Source organism: Sesamum indicum, linkage group LG5, assembly GCF_026168435.1.
Source record: "Sesamum indicum cultivar Baizhima isolate 11 linkage group LG5, ASM2616843v1, whole genome shotgun sequence".
Classification (NCBI taxonomy): domain Eukaryota; kingdom Viridiplantae; phylum Streptophyta; class Magnoliopsida; order Lamiales; family Pedaliaceae; genus Sesamum; species Sesamum indicum.
This window is the reverse complement of record NC_142661.1, coordinates 16563384-16585243: the sequence shown is the minus strand read 5'-3', so window position 1 is coordinate 16585243 and position 21860 is coordinate 16563384. Positions and strand designations below refer to the sequence as shown.

Below are 21860 nucleotides of genomic sequence, written 5' to 3'. Positions count from 1 at the left end.
AAACCCGACATTAGGGGCTGCTTTCTGTGCCTAATTGTGTTTCTACATTTTGCCCCTTGAAATTCAGACTATTTACTATTTCGCCCCAGATTTGGTATTTCAATTTTACCCCTAAACTAATGAGAAATGATTAAAGAAATCATTAGAAATTAATTATGGCAATTAATTATTAGTCCCCATCACATGTATGTATAATGCATCTCATTAATTTCAATTTATTATTATTATAGCCGCAATCTCCTCGAAAATTGAGTTAGGACAGTCTTTACCTAAGTTTATTCAAAACATGTTGTAAGGACGCGAATCTTATTACGGTGCATTTGTTCGAGGGATTTGAATTTGAAAGAAAATTTTAGATGAATAATTTCAAATGACTCTATTTAAAAAAAAAATTAAAATTTATTAATATTCAGTAAAATATAGTACTAAACTAGAGTTTGAATTTTTAAAAATTTAAAATTATTCATATATATTCAAATAATTTGTTAGTAAGCGTAATTTTAAATCATTCAAATCCGATGCACCTTTAAAGTATTCAGATAAAAGAAGATTATATAACTAAAATATATTACTAATAGCAATTCTGTATTCAATATGATTAAAATCAAAATTTAACTTATAAACATCTTTAAGAAAATCGAAAACTTTTTTTTTTAAATTTTAAAAAGTCCCAATATCTTATTTTTTAATTTTATAAGGCGATCGCCTCATATTTTTATCAGATTAATATAACATCTGATGAGTTTTCAAATATATTATAAGATATTTTAAAAAGATTATAAAACACGAAATTTCATTTGTGGATTAATTTAATATAAAAAAAACGCCATAGACAAAATTGTGTGTGTTTTATATCAATTTGAGTTTTTTTTTGTTTTTCAAAAGAAAAAATTGGCATTTCATTTAATTATATATATCAAATTATTAGGTGTAAACAAAATGAAAGGGTCAAAAGTGTAAAAAGGGGCGTTGAAGGGGTTGGAAATAAATAAAAATAGGAAATGGGGATAGAAATAGAAGGGTGCAATATTTTAGGGGAAATTACAATTGGATGTCCGCACAAGTTCGGCTGGCGTTGGAATTGTTTAATTTAAGCTATATATATATATATATAGGAGAGAGAGAGAGAGAGAAGCGTTTGCGTACAAACCACTCACACCATCTTTACAATTAACACGGAATATTTTTTTTTAAATAAATCGATTATAAATCATTCCTATCGATATCGATTATTACAAACATTTTGAGATTTTGAAGTTGTGAAGCATTTATCAAAAATATGGTTAATGAGCATTTGGTATTATTTATCGAGACAATTTTATTTTACGCATAATAATGATTAGGGTCGAGGTCGTGGATGATGTGTCTGGTATTCGATTGGAGATAGGGTTGTGTTAGACGTCTATCTAAAGTATTGGATTGACCTGAAAATAAGGGTATGGTAGGGTTATCTGATATTGGGACTTAATTATATTTTGGCATCTAAACTTTTTTTTTTGTCAACTTGCCATCTGAACTTTGTGAAATTTTGTATTTTGCCATTTCTAACTGTTTTTCAATAAAATTTTTAATTAAAAAAAATCACATGCAATGCACATGTGATATTTAAGGATTATCTGATGTGATATTTTTCACACATGCACAGCATGTGATGTTTTTTTTAAAAAAAAATCAACAATAAAATCCCTCATATATGGCAAAGTGCAAATTTTATAGTTGAGATAGTAAGTTGACGCACAGAAAGAAAAAAAAAATAGATGCCAAAGTGCAAAAACGGACATAATTCGAATAATAAAATATAATTTATCCTGATATTTATTAAGTGATGCATACCACTTATTTAATCCGGAATTAAATATAATAAAACTAGTTTCCGCTAATTTCTTTTTTCCTTGTTCTCCTTAATTAAGTTTTGGTATCCACAATATATTCTTGAAAAACTCAGTATTGTGTGTATAAAATTCATGTCATTTGTATATTTAAAGAAATATTTTTATATAAAATTCACTTCATTTGTATATTTAAAGAAATATTTTTATATACACAATGTACAAATACTAATAAATAAGAATGAATTATAATTTTATAATAAAATTTAGGATGAATTACAATAGACTCCCTTGAAGTTTATCATAATTATAAATATTCTCTCGTTGTTGGAAAAACTAAGTGCTTACTCTCTCTTGACAGTCCATTATAAAAAATATTTATTAAATAATTATTAATTTTAAAAAATATTTGTAATTTTTCAAACAATAATAAAATGAAACACTCATGATAAGTTGCACCCAATTTGATAAACATTTTGAATTCAACTAAAGTGGCTTCAGAAGTCGGCAAAATCACTTTTCTTTCTTATTTATTTAAAGTGTTGTTTGTAATTATGAATTCTGGAGAATCACAACACAGTGTGTGTGGGTCTATGAAATGACACTCCACAAGAACATGTCAATAAATAAATAATAACTCATGAGAAGATAATGATTCAAATCTGTTTATGATAATACAATTATTATGTGAATTTTTTCTTAAATCGCATAGGGATTTCACTATTGAAGTCATTTTGAAGTAGTTCAGATTGTATGTTAGGAACCTGAGAAGGAAAGAGATCGTTATGTTTGTTGAATAATCCCGAACAAAAACTCTCCAATGCTTAAATCAATTCGTGAAGTCAAAATAACGAAGTAATTGTTGGTGGAAAAATATAAATGACATACCAATATTTGAAGTGGTTGAGTGTATCCTCAAGAATACGTGTATCCACTTGTTTGGATCACGCGGCATGATCATGATGTCCTGGTATGGAATCAACGGTCCTGAGTTTCGGATCATCAGGTCAGGTCAGGTGCAGATAAAAAAAAAACATGCGCATCTAGGCCTAAATATGTATTTTGCTTTAGTCCTTTTACCACTTGTCGTATATATCCCATCAACAACATATATGCAGAGACATATATAAAAACGATAGTTTAAGGGGGTCGAAAAAATAATTCATTCATTGAGTTCGCATATTCACATGATAAAGTGTACAAACTTGGGGGGACTATTATATAATATAAGTAATAAATATTATTATAATAATTAATACTACATATATTTATATAAAAATAATATTTTATTCTTAAAAATTATAAATAAAGAAAAATAAGAGGAATTGCACTTGAATTACACCACCCACTTTGCTATGTTTTCTACAAGGGGTATTGTGTATATGCCCTATTTCACAGAGGGCTACATGCATTTTTTCGATAAATTATATCATAGAGCTTATAATATATTATTAATAACAAATTTGTAATTAATTTTTATAAAATTAACCAACTTGTTAAAATTTTAAAAATAAGTCGGGAACCTGTACATTTTCCAAAAGGAACTTATAAGCTCTTCACAACCTATTTTAGGATTTGATAAGCTCATCTATCAAAAAAATTTATAAAACACTTATTAACTCTCCAAACGTCTTATGAAATATTTTAAAAAGTTTATAAGCATAACTTAACAAGAAAGTAATGAATCATATTCGATACAGAAAATTCCGACTAACATAATAATACCAATCATGGGATTTTCATGTAAGATAAAAGGGTGTTTGGTTGAGCTTATAAACTATTCAAAATATCTTATAAGATGTTTCAGAGGTTATAATCTCTTGAAAACTGCTTGAAATTTTTTTTATTTTTTTTTTATCTTTTGAAAAGGTTTTAAGATCATAAAATAAAATATTTGGATCTTATAAGCTCTTTAAGAAAAAATTAACTTCGCCCAGTTCTGTTTAAAACATCTTATAAGCTCTTTAATCTTAAGATTCAATAGACAAAAACACCCTCATTATTTTATTAGTATTTCACTTTTACCTTTCATATGATTAATGTTTTTCCCCCTTAAAGCACAATGATCTATTAATGTGATTTTATATTCTAGCCGTTTGTTGATTTTTTCAGTGATTATTACCTTATGAAGCGATTATTATGCCAAATACTCTAATATTTTATAAACTCTAACATCTTATTTATCCAAAAACTAAGAGTTTTTCTTAAAATAAGATCTAATATTTTTAATCTTTTGAAACGTCTTATAAGATGAATGAACTTATAAGATATTTCAAATAAACTCAGCTCAGCACCTTCTAAGAGGGTGTTTGGCTAACCTTATAAGCTCTTCAAAACGGTTTTAAAAAACTTATAAGACCAGAAAATAGGATGTTTTGGATCTAATGAGCTCTTTAAAACAAAAAAAAAAAACGACATCACCCAATTTTCTTTTAAAACATCTTGTAAAATTCTTAATATTAACACTCAATGGACAAACCTATACGATTTTGAATTCTAACAGTTTGATGGTTTTTTCAGTCATTATTACAATACGAAAATCTTATTACACCAAATATTTTGATATCTTATTTATTTAAATATTTTAAAATTTTATTCTCTTTAAACTTTTAAACACCTTATAAAATGTACAAATTCATAAGTTGTTTAAAATAAACTTAGCCAAACCCTCTCTAAGTTTAAAGTTGGGTAGTTTTTATAAATAAAAATTTGATGACAACTATGTTTACATTCCCTAACAATGTAAAATGGACCTCATACATGTAATAAACCTTTGTCCTTGGACTATTAGGCTAATGGTTCTTGATCCAATCCATTAAAGTGGGCTTCAATGTGGAAGCCCAACTCCACTAGCAACTTTAACTTCCCTACTATATTATTTATAAGCTTTTTTAATAATATTTTATAAGATCTTTGAAAATTTATAAATTAATATAAAAAAATGGGTATATAAAATACAGAATCAAAATACTAAAGTGTTCCATTATGAAAATTGAAGAGTTTCTAACTTATTTTTAACATTTTAACAAATTCAGTCGATTTTAATTTTATTAATTATAAAATTATCATCAATAATATATATTTATTCCATTTACCAAACAGATAAATGAGTAATTTGAAAAGTTTCGATTCAATTTCTTTTCTTATTCTTTGCTATATCAAGCATAGGAATTATAATACTAAAATAATCCGAATTCTACTATTATTCCATTTCTAAATTTATTTTATTCCCACCAGAATTGATTCCTACATACCAATCATCCGTCCGTAGATTACCCACCAACAGAACTCGCACACTAGCTGAGAGAATCGAACCTGCAATCATCTGACTATTAAGTAGTTCGTTCTTATCAACTGAGCTAAGAAATAAACTAACGAAGTCTTTTACATTGTGCTTAAATTGATTCAAATCTTGAATAACATATCTCCTATATTTATTGTATTTATTTGGATCGATAACTACAGGTTACAAGAATTTCAAAGTATTCAGCTGAACTGTATTTTGTGAAATATTTTTGAATATCAAATCTATTTAATGAGAAGTTATTTATAATTATTTCTTTTTAAATTTAAATTTATCAATTCAAATGAAATCTTACTTAAATTTAGCACACCTTCTTAATAAGTAATATGTCATATTAATTAATATTCTTGTCTTGTATGTTTGCTAAATTTAACTAAACATTGGGTAAAAATTAAGGGTTCATAACATATATATAAGATGATTATTTTCAATCAATAAATGTTGAATTTAAGCAAACATTGGATAAAAGCTACATAAATATGTAGCGGCATTGTTGTTATTAACAAGAAAAGCTAAAAATACCCTTCATTTATTATTTAGAGCCGATCACGAGTTTTCGTGTTATAAATTAATATCGAAGATGGTATTTGCAAAAATTTAAATCAAGGGTTTTCTTTTAAAAAAAATAAATTATAAATTCAATTAAGTTAAATTAAAGTGTTTGGAAATATAAAATTGCATAGACGTCCCACATCTGCTCTTGATGAAACACGACGCCCATCTAATGAATGCAACACTTAATGCAAGTCCTAATAGAATACTCATTGTCCAGCCTCAAGATTCTCGACTTGAAATATTTCAAACCCAACCTGTAGTATTTAGTCCCATAGCTGTTATTCAGTGCGCAATCCAACTTAATTATTGATTAATTATTATTTATTTCTACCATCAATTTTGAAATGACATGATCTTTAACCTTTTCTAGAACAATATTATCTTGTGGGCCATCGGGAAAAAATAAAAAATAAAGAACGGACTACATTGAAACTCCTAATTTATGTTTAGATACATTAAAAAAAAAAACACTCTATATTATTTATAAAATTATAATTATACCAGACCCTATTCAATATTAAAATATTACACAAATACGTTACGAGGTACATTACACTAATACTTCTTCAAATATATACCTATATTTTATAACCACATAGGAAAACAAAGAACCATGTTATAAAGAACTATTATTTTATAACATAATATTATTATTATTATTATTATTATACATATTTTTCTCAAGTAACAAAAAAGAAGTGGAGAGTGATTTCAATTTAAAGCATTGTCTAGTCTAATTTGGCACCTGATTTTCTATATTAATTAATTGCAATCAATGGGCCATTGCATTTATAGAAGAAGATCCCTACACCACAATAATAATTTACTTACTATTTAAGTGAGGAAATATTTTCTTTAAAAAAATATTCATACTGCATCTTGGACTTTTACTCAATAGTTAGGACCACAAGTCTAGTGATGCACATTATCTATATAACATAATATTTCTTTTTGTTTTATTGTGTTTTCAAAAAATGTATTCTATTTTATGTTACTCAATAAAATTACACTTTGATAAATAAATAGAAAAAGAAATGGACTGAAGCAGATATTAAAAGCGACCGCAGATTATACACAACTACGAAATTTCACTAGAAAAAAAATGACTATTGACTACAATTTTAATAGCTATGGATTAAAAAATCTGGTAAATAAGTTCTATTGACCACGATTAAATAAAATAATTACAAAAATATAGATTTTTCATTAAGAAAAAGGTTTTTGCCATGGCAAATATTTTAGCCACCCTTGCAGATACCACGGCCATAATTTACTATATTTTTTTAATTTTTAACTATGACAATCAGGCATAATTAAATGTTATATTTTTTTTATAGTGTTTGTTGTTGTGGATAATAATAAATTCCGAAAGTTTAACATCCTCGTACTTTATTTTTGCCACAGACATTTATACTCTCGTTTTACGTGACGTAAATATATGTGCGTAAACTTGAGCATGAACACAAAAACACTGAGACGTATATGACAACTTTAAAATTAAATTTATTATACATTAAATCCCCTATGTTGTATTTTTTTTTTCAAACATTTGACATAAAGTTTCATTTTATGATAGGAAACCTTATTTTAAAATTAGTGATGACATAATAGGAAACCTTATTTTAAAATTATTGCATCACTTAGAAATAATGGTTTAAGTAGATGACATAATACATTTAACTATTAATACTTTTAATTTTTCAACTCTCATCTTAGAGTCAAATTTGATTGGCAATATGAAGATGGTGAATAAGTATTTACACATTATTTAATTTATACTTTTAGAATATAATTAATCAAGTTGACCAATACACAACATCCATTAAAATATGATGTCTATGCTAATAAATTGTCTAATTAATTATGCAACTTACCATGATGATGAGTTGGTCGAATTTGCAAAGTGGGAGGAATTGCAGAAAATCCTGATACCAAGTGGGGAATTTCAAGAATTAAGATTGTTTAACTGAAAATAAGAATAATTAGATTAGACTGAATTCCTTGCACGTGTCTCACGTGACTTCCCCTATTCTCGTCCCTTTCCTTCTTACACGATAAGGCTTATTAAAACCAGTCCCAATATCAAAACGCCTATCACCACCACCACCGCCACTCTCCGCCGCCGCTTTTCAAGAATTATGGCTTCTTCTCACCTCCTCAATTCTTCCTCCTTTCTCTCCAAGTCAAATTCTGCATCTCCACACCACCACCGCTATCCATGTCCCACAATACTCTGCGCCGCCACACCGTCTATCACTTCTCCACCAGTTCTGCCGCCATCAGCGCCTCCTCCCGGTTTAAGCTTCTCCGCTAAGTACGTTCCTTTCAACTCCATCTCCACCAACACCCCCACCGCGGAGTCCTACTCCCTCGACGACGTCGTGTACCGCAGCCGAGACGGCGGCCTCCTCGACGTCCAACATGACATGGACGCCCTCAAACAGTACGACGGCCATTACTGGAAGACCCTGTTCGACTCCCGCGTCGGCACCACCAAATGGCCCTATGGCTCCGGCGTCTGGTCCAAGAAAGAATGGGTATTGCCCGAAATTGACGACGAAGACATCGTCAGCGCGTTCGAAGGGAACTCCAATCTCTTCTGGGCCGAGAGATTCGGCAAGAAAATCCTTGGGATGAATGATTTGTGGGTTAAACACTGCGGGATTAGCCACACCGGCAGTTTCAAGGATTTGGGGATGACGGTTTTGGTCAGCCAAGTCAATCGGCTGCGCAAGATGAACAGCCCACTCGTGGGCGTCGGCTGCGCCTCCACAGGCGACACGTCCGCCGCCCTCTCCGCCTACTGCGCCGCTGCAGGCATCCCCTCCATCGTCTTCCTACCCGCCAACAAGATCTCCATGGCGCAGCTGGTGCAGCCCATCGCGAACGGCGCGTTCGTCCTCAGCATAGACACGGACTTCGACGGTTGTATGAAACTAATCCGGCAGATCACGACGGAGCTCCCAATCTACTTAGCGAACTCGTTGAACAGTTTAAGACTAGAGGGACAAAAAACTGCGGCGATCGAAATCTTGCAACAGTTCGATTGGGAAGTTCCTGATTGGGTGATCGTCCCGGGAGGAAACTTAGGCAACATCTATGCGTTCTACAAAGGATTCAAAATGTGTCAAGAACTGGGCCTCGTCGATCGGATTCCAAGACTCGTCTGCGCTCAGGCCCGGAACGCCAACCCGTTGTTTCAATACTATAATTCGGGGTGGAAGGAGTTCAGCCCCGTGACGGCGAAAACTACGTTTGCGTCCGCAATTCAAATCGGCGACCCTGTTTCGATCGACAGAGCAGTTTACGCTCTAAAGAAGTCAAACGGGATCGTGGAAGAGGCGACGGAGGAGGAGCTGATGGACGCAATGGCGTTAGCCGATTCGACAGGGATGTTTATTTGCCCGCACACAGGGGTGGCTTTATCGGCATTGATGAAGCTGAGGGGGAATGGGATCATCGGCCCGAATGATCGGACTGTGGTGGTGAGCACGGCGCACGGATTGAAGTTTACGCAGGCGAAGATTGACTATCATTCCGGGGCGATTGGGGAGATGGAGTGTAGGTATTCGAATCCGCCGGTGAGTGTGAAGGCTGATTTTGGATTGGTGATGGATGAGCTGAAGAAGTTCTTGTCGGAGAGGAGGTAGATCAACTTAGGAAAATGGTGGTAATTGTACAACATATGGCAAGTTTTCTTTTGAGTTTTTTGAAGTTGTAATTTGATGTATTTTCGTTTATGTCTTTGTTGGGAGTCTATTAGGAAAAATTCTAGCTCCAACTAAGTATCAATCACAAGTTTTGATCATTTTCTTTAATTATATACATATCACACGATAAGTATATTGCACTTATTATGTAATTAGTTCAGATTTAGTTGAATCGGATCCAAATTAGAATTTTCCGTTTGAAATTTTGTTTCGTCTTCAATTATAATATTAATTATATATATATTTATATAAGATAATATTAATTATTCTATTTAGTACAAATTAAAGAATATATTAATTACAACATAAGATTCAAAATAAAAAATATTATGAAACCATAGAAGTTTCAACTCTGACGTATACAGATTGTTTCTCTTGAAGGGGGTGTCTGATGAACAAATCTTCAGGAAAGCGGTGATGTTGACAAGACTCTTCATCTAGAAATAATTCCTTACATATAGACTTTCTTGAATGTAATTTCGAATATTATTTTTTTATATGAATTTAATTGTCGTTACAATAAATTTCAATCTATTAATAATGAATATCAAATATTCATAACTAATAACAGTAAATCAATAACTATTATTAAATAAAAAATTATCGGTACATTGATGGGATATGAATTCATTGTCACGTTAGACCCAATTTTGCATACTAAATTAAGCTTTATTGATCAATTTTGATCTCTTATTCAGGGCAACATTTATATGTTTCATATTATATTTTACGAATAATTATATTTACACCCTATAATTTATGATTTATTTATGCAAATTATTTATATTGTTTACATAATTATAGAAACAATCCCGACAACAGAAAACAAAAATAGTTAATGATGTCGACAACGTATATGTAATTGTCCCTATATTTTAAAAGTGAAGGAATAATTGTCCATATATATATATATATTGAGTACTAAAATGAGAAAATTTGTTGTTTTGCAATAATAAGTTTGTAACGCTTTGAATTACATTTAAATTGTGATGGTGATAACAGTAATGGCAGTGTAGTAAATTAAAACAAAAACATAAATATTATTAATTATCAATTAACTCATTTTTGGAATAAAAGTTAATGTCACTTGATATCCAATTTAATTATCATGTTATAATATTAATATGTCATCTTATTACACTAAATTCAGGTGAAATGAGAAAAATTATTACAACATTTTTTTAATATGTGTTAAACATCGAATTTGTTTAGAATAAATTATTAATTAAAAGTACAAAGAAAGTCACGAATGATTAGTGTCCAATTCGAATTTCAGCTTTACAATACTGTCAAGATAATAACTTTATACCAAATTTGGATATTGTGCTACATGAATCAATTAAAGATAAAATATAACATTATTTTTTTTTAATTTTAGATTGATTTATTGGGCCATAATGTGGTTTAAATTTGACATTTTAGTCCTTTCAATATATATATATATATATATATATATATAATTGTAACGCGAATTTCATGTTTTTAAATTTATTTAAAAAAAATGTTAGAAATAATTTTTAAATTTAATTGTACTTTTTGTGGGTACAAAATCTCTACTTGGAACCTGCTTCATGAATGCGATTTTTATTTTGGCAACTTTGGAAGTGGAGCTTGGTGCTTTGATTTTCTCTGATGTTAACTTGTTCGAGAGTCTTTTGACTATTCCCAAATTAAATATTGATTTTGGATGGTTTCAGCGGCGAACGTCTTGATTTTGCTTTGAACGCCGTGGATCTTCCTTGATTTGCACTTGAGAGGATTTTGAGACTTATTGAGCGTTCTTGATTCTTTCTTTGATTGTCTCATCAATTCTATTTTGAGTGATTGCTTGACTCGTCTTCACTCGTATCTTGTCTTGTGCTTTATGTCGTATCTCTTGAGTGGTGAAACATCCATATTTATAGTTGTAGGGTAGAAAACTTTGCTATATCTACTTGATAACGTGGAGTGATACGATTGGTCCTTTATGATTTATTACTTTAATCACAAGATATAATATAAAATTATCAAATCATTGACGTTTGCTTCCTTTGTCGGCAAAAAAATATTTAAATTGCCTTGAATACTTCAATTTCATACACGGCAATATTTGATTTTATCAATTGTTAATATTTTATTTTATAAAAAACATCAAATTGATGAAAAAAAATATATTGCACATGTCAATATATAATTATCAGATTTTGCATGCCTACAACATTTTAATAGATTAGTTGGCCGAAAATACTAAGTGGTACCTATAAAACAGAGTCTCCAGGGCATAACGAGAAACTACTTACTCCATATATTACATACGTAAAGCAGACCCAAAATAACTAATGTCCAAACTTTAAAATTCTATGACATAACGGAATACTTCAACTCCACGTCTTATTTGATTACAAACTTTCAAAGGCTCAAATATCAAATTTCAAAGCAATAAATAGTTTGTTACCATAAAATGGAAAAAATTACACCTCCGTTTATAAAAGCAAGCTTCCGATCTTTAGATCACAATTGAGACAGAGAGAGAGAGTCGCACATAGTCTTCATTTTAAAAAATGGTAACCTTTGATCTAAATTCATTGAAAATTTATTATCTATATTTTTCCAATCTTGTAACTATTTATGCAAATATGAAATTTATATTAACAATATGATTTTGCAATTGATCAGTTGCACTTAAGTTGCAAAAGGGAAAAGGAAAAAGAATGATACGAAATCCACAAACTATCATTTTATTGAAGAGCCATCTAACATGTGCAGCACCACAATCACATTTATCATTCGAAAAAATCATACGTGTTTTTAATTTCTAAATGCGCCATTAATTACGACTACCTACCTACCACTTACCACAAATAATATAAATAGACCTAAAACAATACCGAAAAAATTGCAAGTCATTGTCCCAATTATGTGGACTACATTTAGACCCTATTTGATTCGTGTAAAAAGGCACCATAAACTTACAAATCATGTGTAATCACATGTTTAATTCACAGTATTAGAACTCAGTATTAATATCAGATCAATCTTAGCAAAGTATTAGAACTCAGTAAACTCAATCTTACCAATCCTAATTTATGGGATAGCATATCTCATCTCTAAAATAGGATTAAAAAATTTCTTCTTTATATGCCCTTCCACTCCCAAAGAATTAAATGCTTAAGACAGTAACTTATAGCATCTGAATATTGCAATAGTACAATTACCAATGGATATCATTTCAATAAAAGCTGAGAAAAAACAAAGAATGAAGGTTGCTCAAAAGAGACACGCGGGGAATAATTTAAGGTTGGTATAGGATGGAATAAACATCGTCAAACTAATTCAGAACAAAAACCAAAGACAACCTGTCAAGTATATCAGACAAATTTACGTCTACATACACGAGTTTGCTCAGCCACTAGTAAATGTTAAACTAGAAAACAGCCGCCACCCTGCAGTGCTCAACCAAATGGGGCGGATAAGTTGTGATCTTAAGTTGCCGTATAGATGATACTTCAAGAATATTTATAGAATGATACACTCTTGTCGTCAGATACACTAGCAAGCAGACAAGATCTTACATCTGTCCGTAATGGTGACCCAAAGGCTACTGCCCATACCTGGTCGTTATGGCTTGTTAGTATCTGGGTAGCAGCTCTCATTTTTAGATCCCAAAGCCTAACGGTCTTGTCACTTGAGCCCGTAGCAATTGCTGCCCCGTCTGGGGAAACATCCACACTCAGTACCCAGCTTGAGTGGCCTGACATTGATGTAATCAAGGTTTTCCGTTCGGCATCGTAAACGTGCACGTGACCATCATCTGAGGCGGAGAAAAGTACCCTTGAATCAAGAGGGGCTGATGAGTACACAAGACTTCGCACGGGCATGCAGTGGCCTTCCAAGTGGTGCATGAACTTAGCACGGGGAACATCAAAAACTGAGATGGTGCCATCCATTGAGCCACAAGCAATTTGTCTACCGTCCGGGCTCCATGCCACAGAGAGGGCAAACTTCTTGCTGCCACTTTTCTCTGATGGCTTCAAGCCTTCCGGTCGAGGAACTTCTAGGGCAGCAACCAATTTCCATTCGGCGGTATCCCACAGCTTCACTGAAGCACTACCACCTCCAGCTGCAGCCAGTGTTGTACCCTGAGTTAGAGAAATAATAGTTTTCCATCAGTTATAATGAGCGGCAAAACTTGTGAATGTATTGAAAAGTGAATATAAGGGAATAATTTTCTGATGAAAAGGCCTCGAAAAAGTATACTATGATGTTCCATGAAAAAGGGTCAGAATTTATAGCCACCATACATCTCTGAAAGGACAGTTTGTTAAAACTAATGGTACTGAAGCAAATTGTGTTTAAGAAAACCAACCAATGAAGAAAAAAAAAAAAAAAAAAGGACCACAAAAATAAGCTGTGGCCAGTGTCTCAAAAACCTATCGAATCAATAATCTTGGGAATTCACAAATGAGACAGCAAGAAAGATTATGAACACTCTGCTACCCAGTACATAAAGTCTTAGCAGACCAAGGAATGTTGAGCCAAAGTACGGTGCATATGGTACTATGGAATACATAAATAGAATAAAAAAATTGATAGTGACACTACCATAAAAACTATATAATAAGCTCTGTCCAATTTTATTTTTTGTTCCTTCCTTTTATGAGTGTGAAATTGCAAATGCATGTGAGCTTCAGCTGTATGCACAGCATTTCAAGACCTGCTATGATTTGCAACTAAAGCCTTAGAGTTCAATTATTCATTAATGAGTTTTGAAGCCAGGGTGGTTCTGTAACATTGCAGTTTTAAGTTTGAAATACTGTGAAGTAATTACATTACAATCACATACATCCATTTACTCTTATGTTTGTGAAATGAACTCATCCTTCGGATTACATTGTCCACCAAAATCTTCAGGAGGAATATGTTTGAGAAATTTTAATATAATAACTAATAAAGCACCAGACTAGCAATTTATTGTTCTATAAAGGGAACAGATCAAGAGTCAGGCACATCACCTACAGGTTATGTTTGACATAGTAGGTTCAACATGAGACATCTGTAGCATGAGCAATTGCTAATAAATGGTACAGTTAAACCACTGAAACTTTTTCAAAATTTTTGTTTATCATAAAACCACTTATAAAGTAACAACAGTGCAGCACAAATGTGCTTTCATATAATCCAAAGAAAGATTGGAGGTCTCCAAAACATCAACAAACTAGTGAGATACCAAAAGAAAGTGGCCCAAATACTATACTATTGTTTATACGTCAATAAATTTAGCGAAATTCCAAGATTTTCAGTCTGCAAATCAATAGGGACATTTTGAGAACCGCAAAAACATATTGTAAAATCACTTCATTGAAGGTGCAGTGTCAAATAAACTAATTGGTCATTAATATGAATATGAAATTCAGTGATCAGTGGTGAATCTTCAATCAGAATGAGCATAAAGAAATACAATTCTGTTGATGATAATATACATCTATAAGTTTTATAAACAGAGCATAGAATCTTTTAACGGCTGATGCTGGTTTGCCCCACCCCTACATCTAGATAGGAAACAAACCCACCCCTACCTCTAGATATGAAACAAGAAGACATAGAGTGACAACATTTCTAACCAATCTAAGTGCTGCATTTTGGAAGAAGAAATATTAACCTAAAACGAAAAGTATCTTGACCATCAATACTAGTTGCAAAATGTTGCAACCTCGCAGAAACAGGTTGCGAAATGCAAGTCTTTTAGTAAAAGACTGAACGCGTAAATGGATTGGGACCTTTGGGTTTCCCAAGTCCCACTTTATCACATATTTATACAAGCTTTTTTAATAACATTAGAGTACATTAACTTATGGCAACAACTTGACTTTCAGGATCAGGAAAAGACAGTGTATCATGGAGAAAGATTGAAAAAGAAAAGAGAAGTAAGATAAATAGGATTTTCTGGTTTTGGTGGATTTTAGATACAGATTATTAGATGGAAGATTTTTTATGAAGCGATTTCATACTACGCTACCAATACCCATATCCTGGCATTTATTATTTCTTTTGTTGATCAAATTCTCATGGCCAAAAGAAAATTCTCCCAATTTCCTAATGAAATATGACCTAAATACCACATAAAAAATAGTTTAATGTATTTAGTATAAAATAATTTTACTATTAGTTAATTTGAGATAACTCGTTTTAGTGATTGAACTAATTCTCACAAGGAAACAAAAAATTCAAAGTAATAATTGAAGCTTAACATTCCAAAATAGCATCTAACCCCATAATACCACCCCGAAAACCAAAAAACACTAAAAGAAGGACAAAAAGGCACAAAGACTATCATGTTCCAGTTATCACATTCACTGGAACAGTAATCTTCAGCTATTAGATGTACACTCTGGTGACCACTCTCATCACCTGGTAAGTGTGATATTGGATCTAGTTCACAGATTCAAAACTGGGTCATAAGCGGCACAAATGTGGAAAGATCAGTTAACAATATCTAACTTTCCAATCTTTTGATCGCTCGCCCAAATACTTCCATATATGTATGACTCTCCACCATACCGTACTCTTTGTATATTTGATGTCAAGTGTTCCCGGACACTGTGCTCGGGAAAAAAAAACAAAACAAAAACAAAACTCTCGCTTTACACCTCTGTTTATTTCAAGCGGATCGTCATTAGCTTCCTTTTACGCCAAATTCCAATAACAATTCCCTGCTATCAAGCAAAGCATGATTTTTGGGCTTTACATTTCCGGTACATTATATTTCAAAGCCCTAAGAAACCATTACACATACACACATCCACAAGAAGAAGCAAACAAAATCATCAGCAGATATAAATCAAGGAATAACACTACTAATTAATACCTGAGGATTGAATTGCAATTGCCAGACTTCAGAGGGTGGAGCCTCGAGGGTGGCTATGGTGTTGTTAGTAGCGACATCAAAGACTCGTATGAAGCTGTCAATGGAGGCGGACGCCGCGATTCTGCCGGAGGGGTGGGCCGCCACCGATACAACGCCAAGGCAGTGTCCGGTGTTCGTCTGCACCTTCTCGGGACCTTCGGGATTCCACAACCGAACCGTCTCATCAAGCGAACCCGTCAAGAGCAGCGGCGGCGAATCCTCCGTCGGCGGCACCCACGCGGCCGTCCAGACTGAGTCGTCGTGGGCGTTCTGAACGGTGTTCAATGGAGCTAGTTTCATGGTTATGGGCGAGTTCGATTGGGAGTAAAAGCCCTAGCTCAGGTGTCAACTGTGGAGTGTAGGCGTCAGATTGACTGGAAATTTACTGGCACGGGTAATATGTGATATATAAAGATAGAATGTTTGGGGTGGATATGTAAAATCGGACGAAAGTTGGGGCGAAATTTCAAATTATTGATTTTATTCTTTTGTTTTTTATCGTCTTATATCTTGGACCCATACAATTATCTTGTACTACACTTATTATACAATTTTTAAAATGACCAATCACAACTCATATATTAATCCTAAAAAAAAAAGTCAGGTATTAATCCCTTACAATGTGATTAGTTCAATTTGATCTGAATAAAACTTTTCTCATAAATTTGATAATACTAAGAATTCTTATGCACTACAATTCTAACTTACTGTTTTTTCTTTTAATCGATGATAATTTTAGAATGAATCTCAATCGTCAATGATCAACTTATTGATTGTTAGAATCAGATATTTATAAACTTAAATTAACCAACAACTATTATTACATCAAATTAATAAACAACTTTTATTAAAATAAATCAACATACACTCATTATCGATATTTATATCATCGGGGCCAGTTTACTTTTCATTATTAGGTCCTATATGAAAAATAATACATTCAAGTAACATATTCACGTTGCATTATAGAAATTTCAAGAATCCGATATTAATTAATGTTTTGGTTGAATAATTTAATCTATCTATTTAAGTGGGTTGAGTTATTCAACCTGAATAATACAAGTAAATATAGTATAATTTATACATAATTTTTTTATATAATTATTCAGATAACTCATATCACAAAATAAACGGCGCATTCCACTTTTAGCGTTGCAAACTTGCAGATTACATAAATTGGACTCTGACAGACAACAAAAACATAGGATCAGAGCCAAAATCTCACAGCAAACATCCAAAATTATATTAGCTTTCTTTAACCTAGTACTGAAATAAAAACTCACATCCTCGACAGTTGAAAGCCCTCCAGTTGAGAACAAAAACAATACAACCAGAGCGACAAACCCAATTTAACTTCTAAATCGCGTTTTATTTACCATATCTTTGTGAGTAAGCCATAAATATTTACGGTAAAAGTCGAATTATCATACGGGCCGGGCTGGAGGGTCAGCCCGTTTTGTGCTTCTCATTGACTGAGTTTATCTTCTCCAACCTCCATTCATCTCGGAGCCTGGCGATGAAAGTGTCGGCCTTCGCATTCACATCTGGGCTGGAGCAAGAAATCGACGGCCCCATTGAATCGCCGCCGTCGGATTTAACTGATATGATTTCAAAATCTTCCAGCTCCGGGGAGCTGCAACGGGAGCTGTGGGCGCTGCGGATTCTCACGAAGTCTCCGCGAGCAACGAATTTAACCTCCGGCATTCTGAATGGTGGCGGAGGTGGAGGAGGTGGCGTTGAGATGAGCGGCGATGGTGGCGCGATTACCATGGTTTCCTTGTGCAGGGTGCTGCGTTTTGTGGGTTTTGGTGGCTTACCGGTGTTGACCTCGCGCCACGGCTGTGGTTCTGCTGGAGACGGAGCTGCAGCCGGAGTAGGGGCGTCGACGTTCTTGAAACGCTTGCTTTTGCTTCCGTTTTTGAATAAGGAATTGAGTAATGATGAAGGCGGCGGAGGGGGTGGCGGGGGTGGTGGAGCTGTGGTTGACGTCTGTTGGAATCGCTTACTTTTGCTTCCTGTTTTGAACAAATTGTTGAAAATTGAATTTGGAGGCGGCGGCGGAGGGGGTGGAGGTGGAGTTGATACGGCGGAGACGGAGTGTATTCGTTTACTTTTGCTGCTCTTTTTGAACAGGTTTTGCAACACTCTAGATGGCGGGGGAGGCGGCGGCGGCGGCGGTGGAGTTGGTGATGGTTGTTCCTGTACAGAAGTTGGAAAAGAATTGTGAGTGGCACTGTCGTAAATATTTCTACTTTTCTCTTTCTTCTTTCTTTTCCTTTGGCCTTTGTACAGCGAAGCTATTGCTGTTGCGATTTCTTTCGTTGCGCCGCTCTTTTTCTTCTGAAGCTTTTCGCTGCCATGCTCCGTAAACTCAAACGTTGCTGCTGGTGGTCGAGGCGGCGGCGGAGGTGGTGGTGCTGGCGGAGGAGGTGGCGATCTCATTTTACTGAATTCAGCTTCAGCTTTTTGCCTTTCAGCGTTTTTCTTATGTGGGACGCGATGTATAGATCGTCTCTGTTTGAAAGTTGCGGGAGGAGGAGGCGGCGGAGGCGGAGATGAGTCAGGCTGCATTGGCCGCTGCGGAGGTACCGAACTGGCTTCAAATTTATTCACAATAATTTCCTCAACAAGCGTCTCAGCCGCTTCATCCTTCTGTCTATCATAACTCCGCCTCCCACAGCGTCGGAGATTATCAGTCGGCGGAGAGAGGTGAATTTCTCCCACTACCGTCTCCGCTTCCACTTTCTCCCTCTCAAGACTCCTCCGCCTCCCGCGGGGTCGTACATTATCAGGCGGCGCAGACCGGTGAATCTCCTCAAAAACCGTCTCCACAGCCCTTTTCTCTCTCTCTTGACTCCGCCTCGCGCGGCGTCGGAAATCATCAGGAGGCAAAGACCCGCGAAAATTCACCTCAAGATCATCAACGAACCTGAACCTGTCGCCAACACTTTCCCACGACGACTCCTGCCTAAAATCGGGATAAGAACTGCTGCTCCTCCTCAGCCGGCCGCGGCCGCCACTTTCCTCCACAAGATTACTATACTCGTTCCTCTCTGAATACTCCAACCAATCCGAACCCGACTGCCTCGTCCCATCAAAAGAACTAGAAATTACACTCAAATCAGCACCCGAGTTCAGGCGACCATCATCAGCAACACTAGATGATGAAGTTTCATCGTCTCTTCTTGCAAACAGGCCGCACACAATAGCAAAGAATAGTAGAAATACGTTGACGGAATTAGGCCTGAGGATTTGATTAGCGTGCGAGAGAAATGGAGGGACTACAAAAAATGCAACGAGTAAGAGGAGTATTGGGACGGATAGAATTAGCGCCACCGGACTGAGGAGCGGCGTTGAGGGCTGAGACCGCCTCCGGCGGGGGAGCGGACTGGTGGCGGTCTGAGACCAGAATGGCGGTGCATCACCGTCGGGTTCCATGGCATGGGTGGGCGGGGAGGGGGGGGGGGGTTGCTTGAGTTTTAAATTTTGGACAGACTTCGATTTTGAAAAAAAATTAAAATTTGATGCAGATTTATATAAATGTTAGTAGCATGAGTTGTATTATATAATATAAAATAATACATTTATCCATTGCTGCACGAAAAGGATCAATTTATTCAGCAATTGAATATTTTAAATGATGCAATAAAATAAATTTATAAGATATAAAATTTTGTGACAGATGATTGAAAAATCATAATATTACACTATTTATTGGAATATAATCAATGTGTGTTTGTAATTTAAATAATTAATAGAAATAAATAAAATCAAATAAATAATTGATCATATTTAATTTAATAACAAAAAAACCTTATCGAAATTGATTTTTTGAAATACTTTTTTAATAAAACATGTTTAATAATATTTAGTCGAAATAGTAAAAACTCAATTTTTTCTTTATGCAATTAAAGATAATTTTATTTTTTTAAAATTTTGCAAAGATAAATGATGATGTAGTGTTCTATAACACAAGTACGATTGATGTTAAAAATCGATTCGTATTACTTGGCCTATTCCTCTCGATAAGGTCTGTATTTATAGAACTTTCTAAATACGTTGGTATTTTATTTTCGAAATCAAATCTTTCTTTGGAACTTGTTGTGGATTTTCTTCCTTAAACTCGCATATTTATAGAATCTTTCTAAAAATACTGGTATTTTATTTTCGGAATAGAATCTTTTGTTGGAACTTATCGTGAATTTCCTCATTTGAACTCGTAAAAATCTTATTTCTGATCAACTCTCTTCTTTCGAATCTTTGGAGACATTTATCATATCTCTTTTCCTATTCAAGAACTCGTATTTTTTTAAAAGATTTTATCTTGTGAAGATTTTCTCGTAGTAATTTCTTTGCAGATTCTTGTCTCCATTCGAGGTTTGGAGTATCGAAGAGCTCGTATTTTTGTTGGAAACCCTATAATTTTTATTCGAACTTTTGTATTCTTGAATTAAAAAAATATAATAAATTACAAAAAAAAAAAAGAAAATCAATTAAACTCTTGAACTAAAATCAATCAATTGCTACCAACACCCCATGATAATTAAGGCCAAAACCATTAAAAAAAACCCACATTTATTTATTTAATCGCTAGTCAATGATGGACTTTTGGTGGTTGCACCGCGTTTTATTCCCTTCAATTTAATTCTTTAATTATGAAAATAAATTAAATATATTTTGGTTTTTATATTATAGAAGAAATTGCATCGTAATTGCTATGAATTTGTCCCCAGAATAATTAAGTAAAACTATATGGGAGATGGCATAAAATAGGGTTTTTTTAATTGAAGCTGCTACACAATTACCAAAAATAAACTTCAAGCAGAATTGGATTTTACATTCCAAAATTTTTATTGTATTTTTAATTTTATTTAATATATACACGCCCACATATACAAAAAAATTTAAATAAAATAAAAAAATGTAATATAATTTACGGATAGAAAATCTAATTCAACTTTCAAGATAAGACTTAGATATTCCATTCAGTGCCTTTTGCATTGGGTGCAACAGATATACTATAATTTGTTTGACTCGACGGTTGCATAATTGATTATAAGATAATTGATTGCGAGAGGACGACTTTCGAAATAACTAAGTTTGGAAAAAAGTTATCACAGTGTTGGATTGACTATGTTATCCCTCATTCGACGTTGATCCCAATCAAACATGCACCTTGTGCGGATGAATATTTTATGAACCCACTATGTGGATAATTACACTTTTGGTCCCTATACTTTCGGTCACAATCGATTTTGGTCCGTCTAAAAATTGAGGGTAAAAATATTTTGGGTTGAGAATTATAATTGTTTTTATACTTTGCCATCTTTTTTTTTTTTAGTTTTAATTTATCATACCAACGGCATAAATTCTGTAAGTTACGACCCTAAACTACTTTTAGATGGACTTTTTCACCAAAAAATGGTTACATACAGTAAATGCGTGTAATTTTTCTCCACAAAATATTGAATTTGATTGTTTTTCCGAGAAATATGCTATTATCTGACAACAAAAAATAAAATTCATCATAAATTTAACAAATCCATAGTGATTATTTAGAAATAAAGAAGATTCTTGCA

The 21860-nt window shown here is 33.5% G+C and overlaps 3 protein-coding genes across 3 annotated transcripts; 1 reads left to right on the top strand and 2 right to left on the bottom strand.

The window, feature by feature from the left end:
- Positions 1 to 7734: 7734 nt before the first annotated feature.
- Positions 7735 to 9506, top strand: MTO2 (Pyridoxal-5'-phosphate-dependent enzyme family protein). Its single transcript, XM_088880236.1, has one exon. It carries the CDS (start codon positions 7827 to 7829, stop codon positions 9336 to 9338), a length of 1512 nt encoding a protein of 503 aa, XP_088736362.1. The 5' UTR covers positions 7735 to 7826; the 3' UTR covers positions 9339 to 9506.
- Positions 9507 to 12660: 3154 nt separating this feature from the next.
- VIP3 (Transducin/WD40 repeat-like superfamily protein) lies at positions 12661 to 16675 on the bottom strand. Its single transcript, XM_011079744.3, has 2 exons — positions 16243 to 16675; positions 12661 to 13516 (listed from the first exon to the last, which is right to left on the bottom strand). Exons 1-2 carry the CDS (start codon positions 16579 to 16581, stop codon positions 12884 to 12886), a joined length of 972 nt encoding a protein of 323 aa, XP_011078046.1. The 5' UTR covers positions 16582 to 16675; the 3' UTR covers positions 12661 to 12883.
- Positions 16676 to 17400: 725 nt separating this feature from the next.
- On the bottom strand, positions 17401 to 19727 carry LOC105162002 (uncharacterized). The gene is made up of 2 exons (XM_088880783.1): positions 19114 to 19727; positions 17401 to 18930 (listed from the first exon to the last, which is right to left on the bottom strand). Exons 1-2 carry the CDS (start codon positions 19717 to 19719, stop codon positions 17728 to 17730), a joined length of 1809 nt encoding a protein of 602 aa, XP_088736909.1. The 5' UTR covers positions 19720 to 19727; the 3' UTR covers positions 17401 to 17727.
- Between the last annotated feature and the right edge of the window lie 2133 nt (positions 19728 to 21860).

What these genes read in the sequence shown, in the direction of transcription:
- MTO2 (XM_088880236.1), top strand. Translation starts at nt 7,827, where the DNA reads ATGGCTTCTTCTCACCTCCTCAATTCTTCCTCCTTTCTCTCCAAGTCA.
- VIP3 (XM_011079744.3), bottom strand. Translation starts at nt 16,581, where the DNA reads ATGAAACTAGCTCCATTGAACACCGTTCAGAACGCCCACGACGACTCA. An exon ending in AATTGCAATTCAATCCTCAG is followed by an intron (nt 13,517 to 16,242) that starts GTATTAATTAGT and finishes TCTCTAACTCAG; the next exon opens with GGTACAACACTGGCTGCAGC.
- LOC105162002 (XM_088880783.1), bottom strand. Translation starts at nt 19,719, where the DNA reads ATGGAACCCGACGGTGATGCACCGCCATTCTGGTCTCAGACCGCCACC. An exon ending in AAGAGAGAGAGAAAAGGGCT is followed by an intron (nt 18,931 to 19,113) that starts GTGGAGACGGTT and finishes GATAGACAGAAG; the next exon opens with GATGAAGCGGCTGAGACGCT.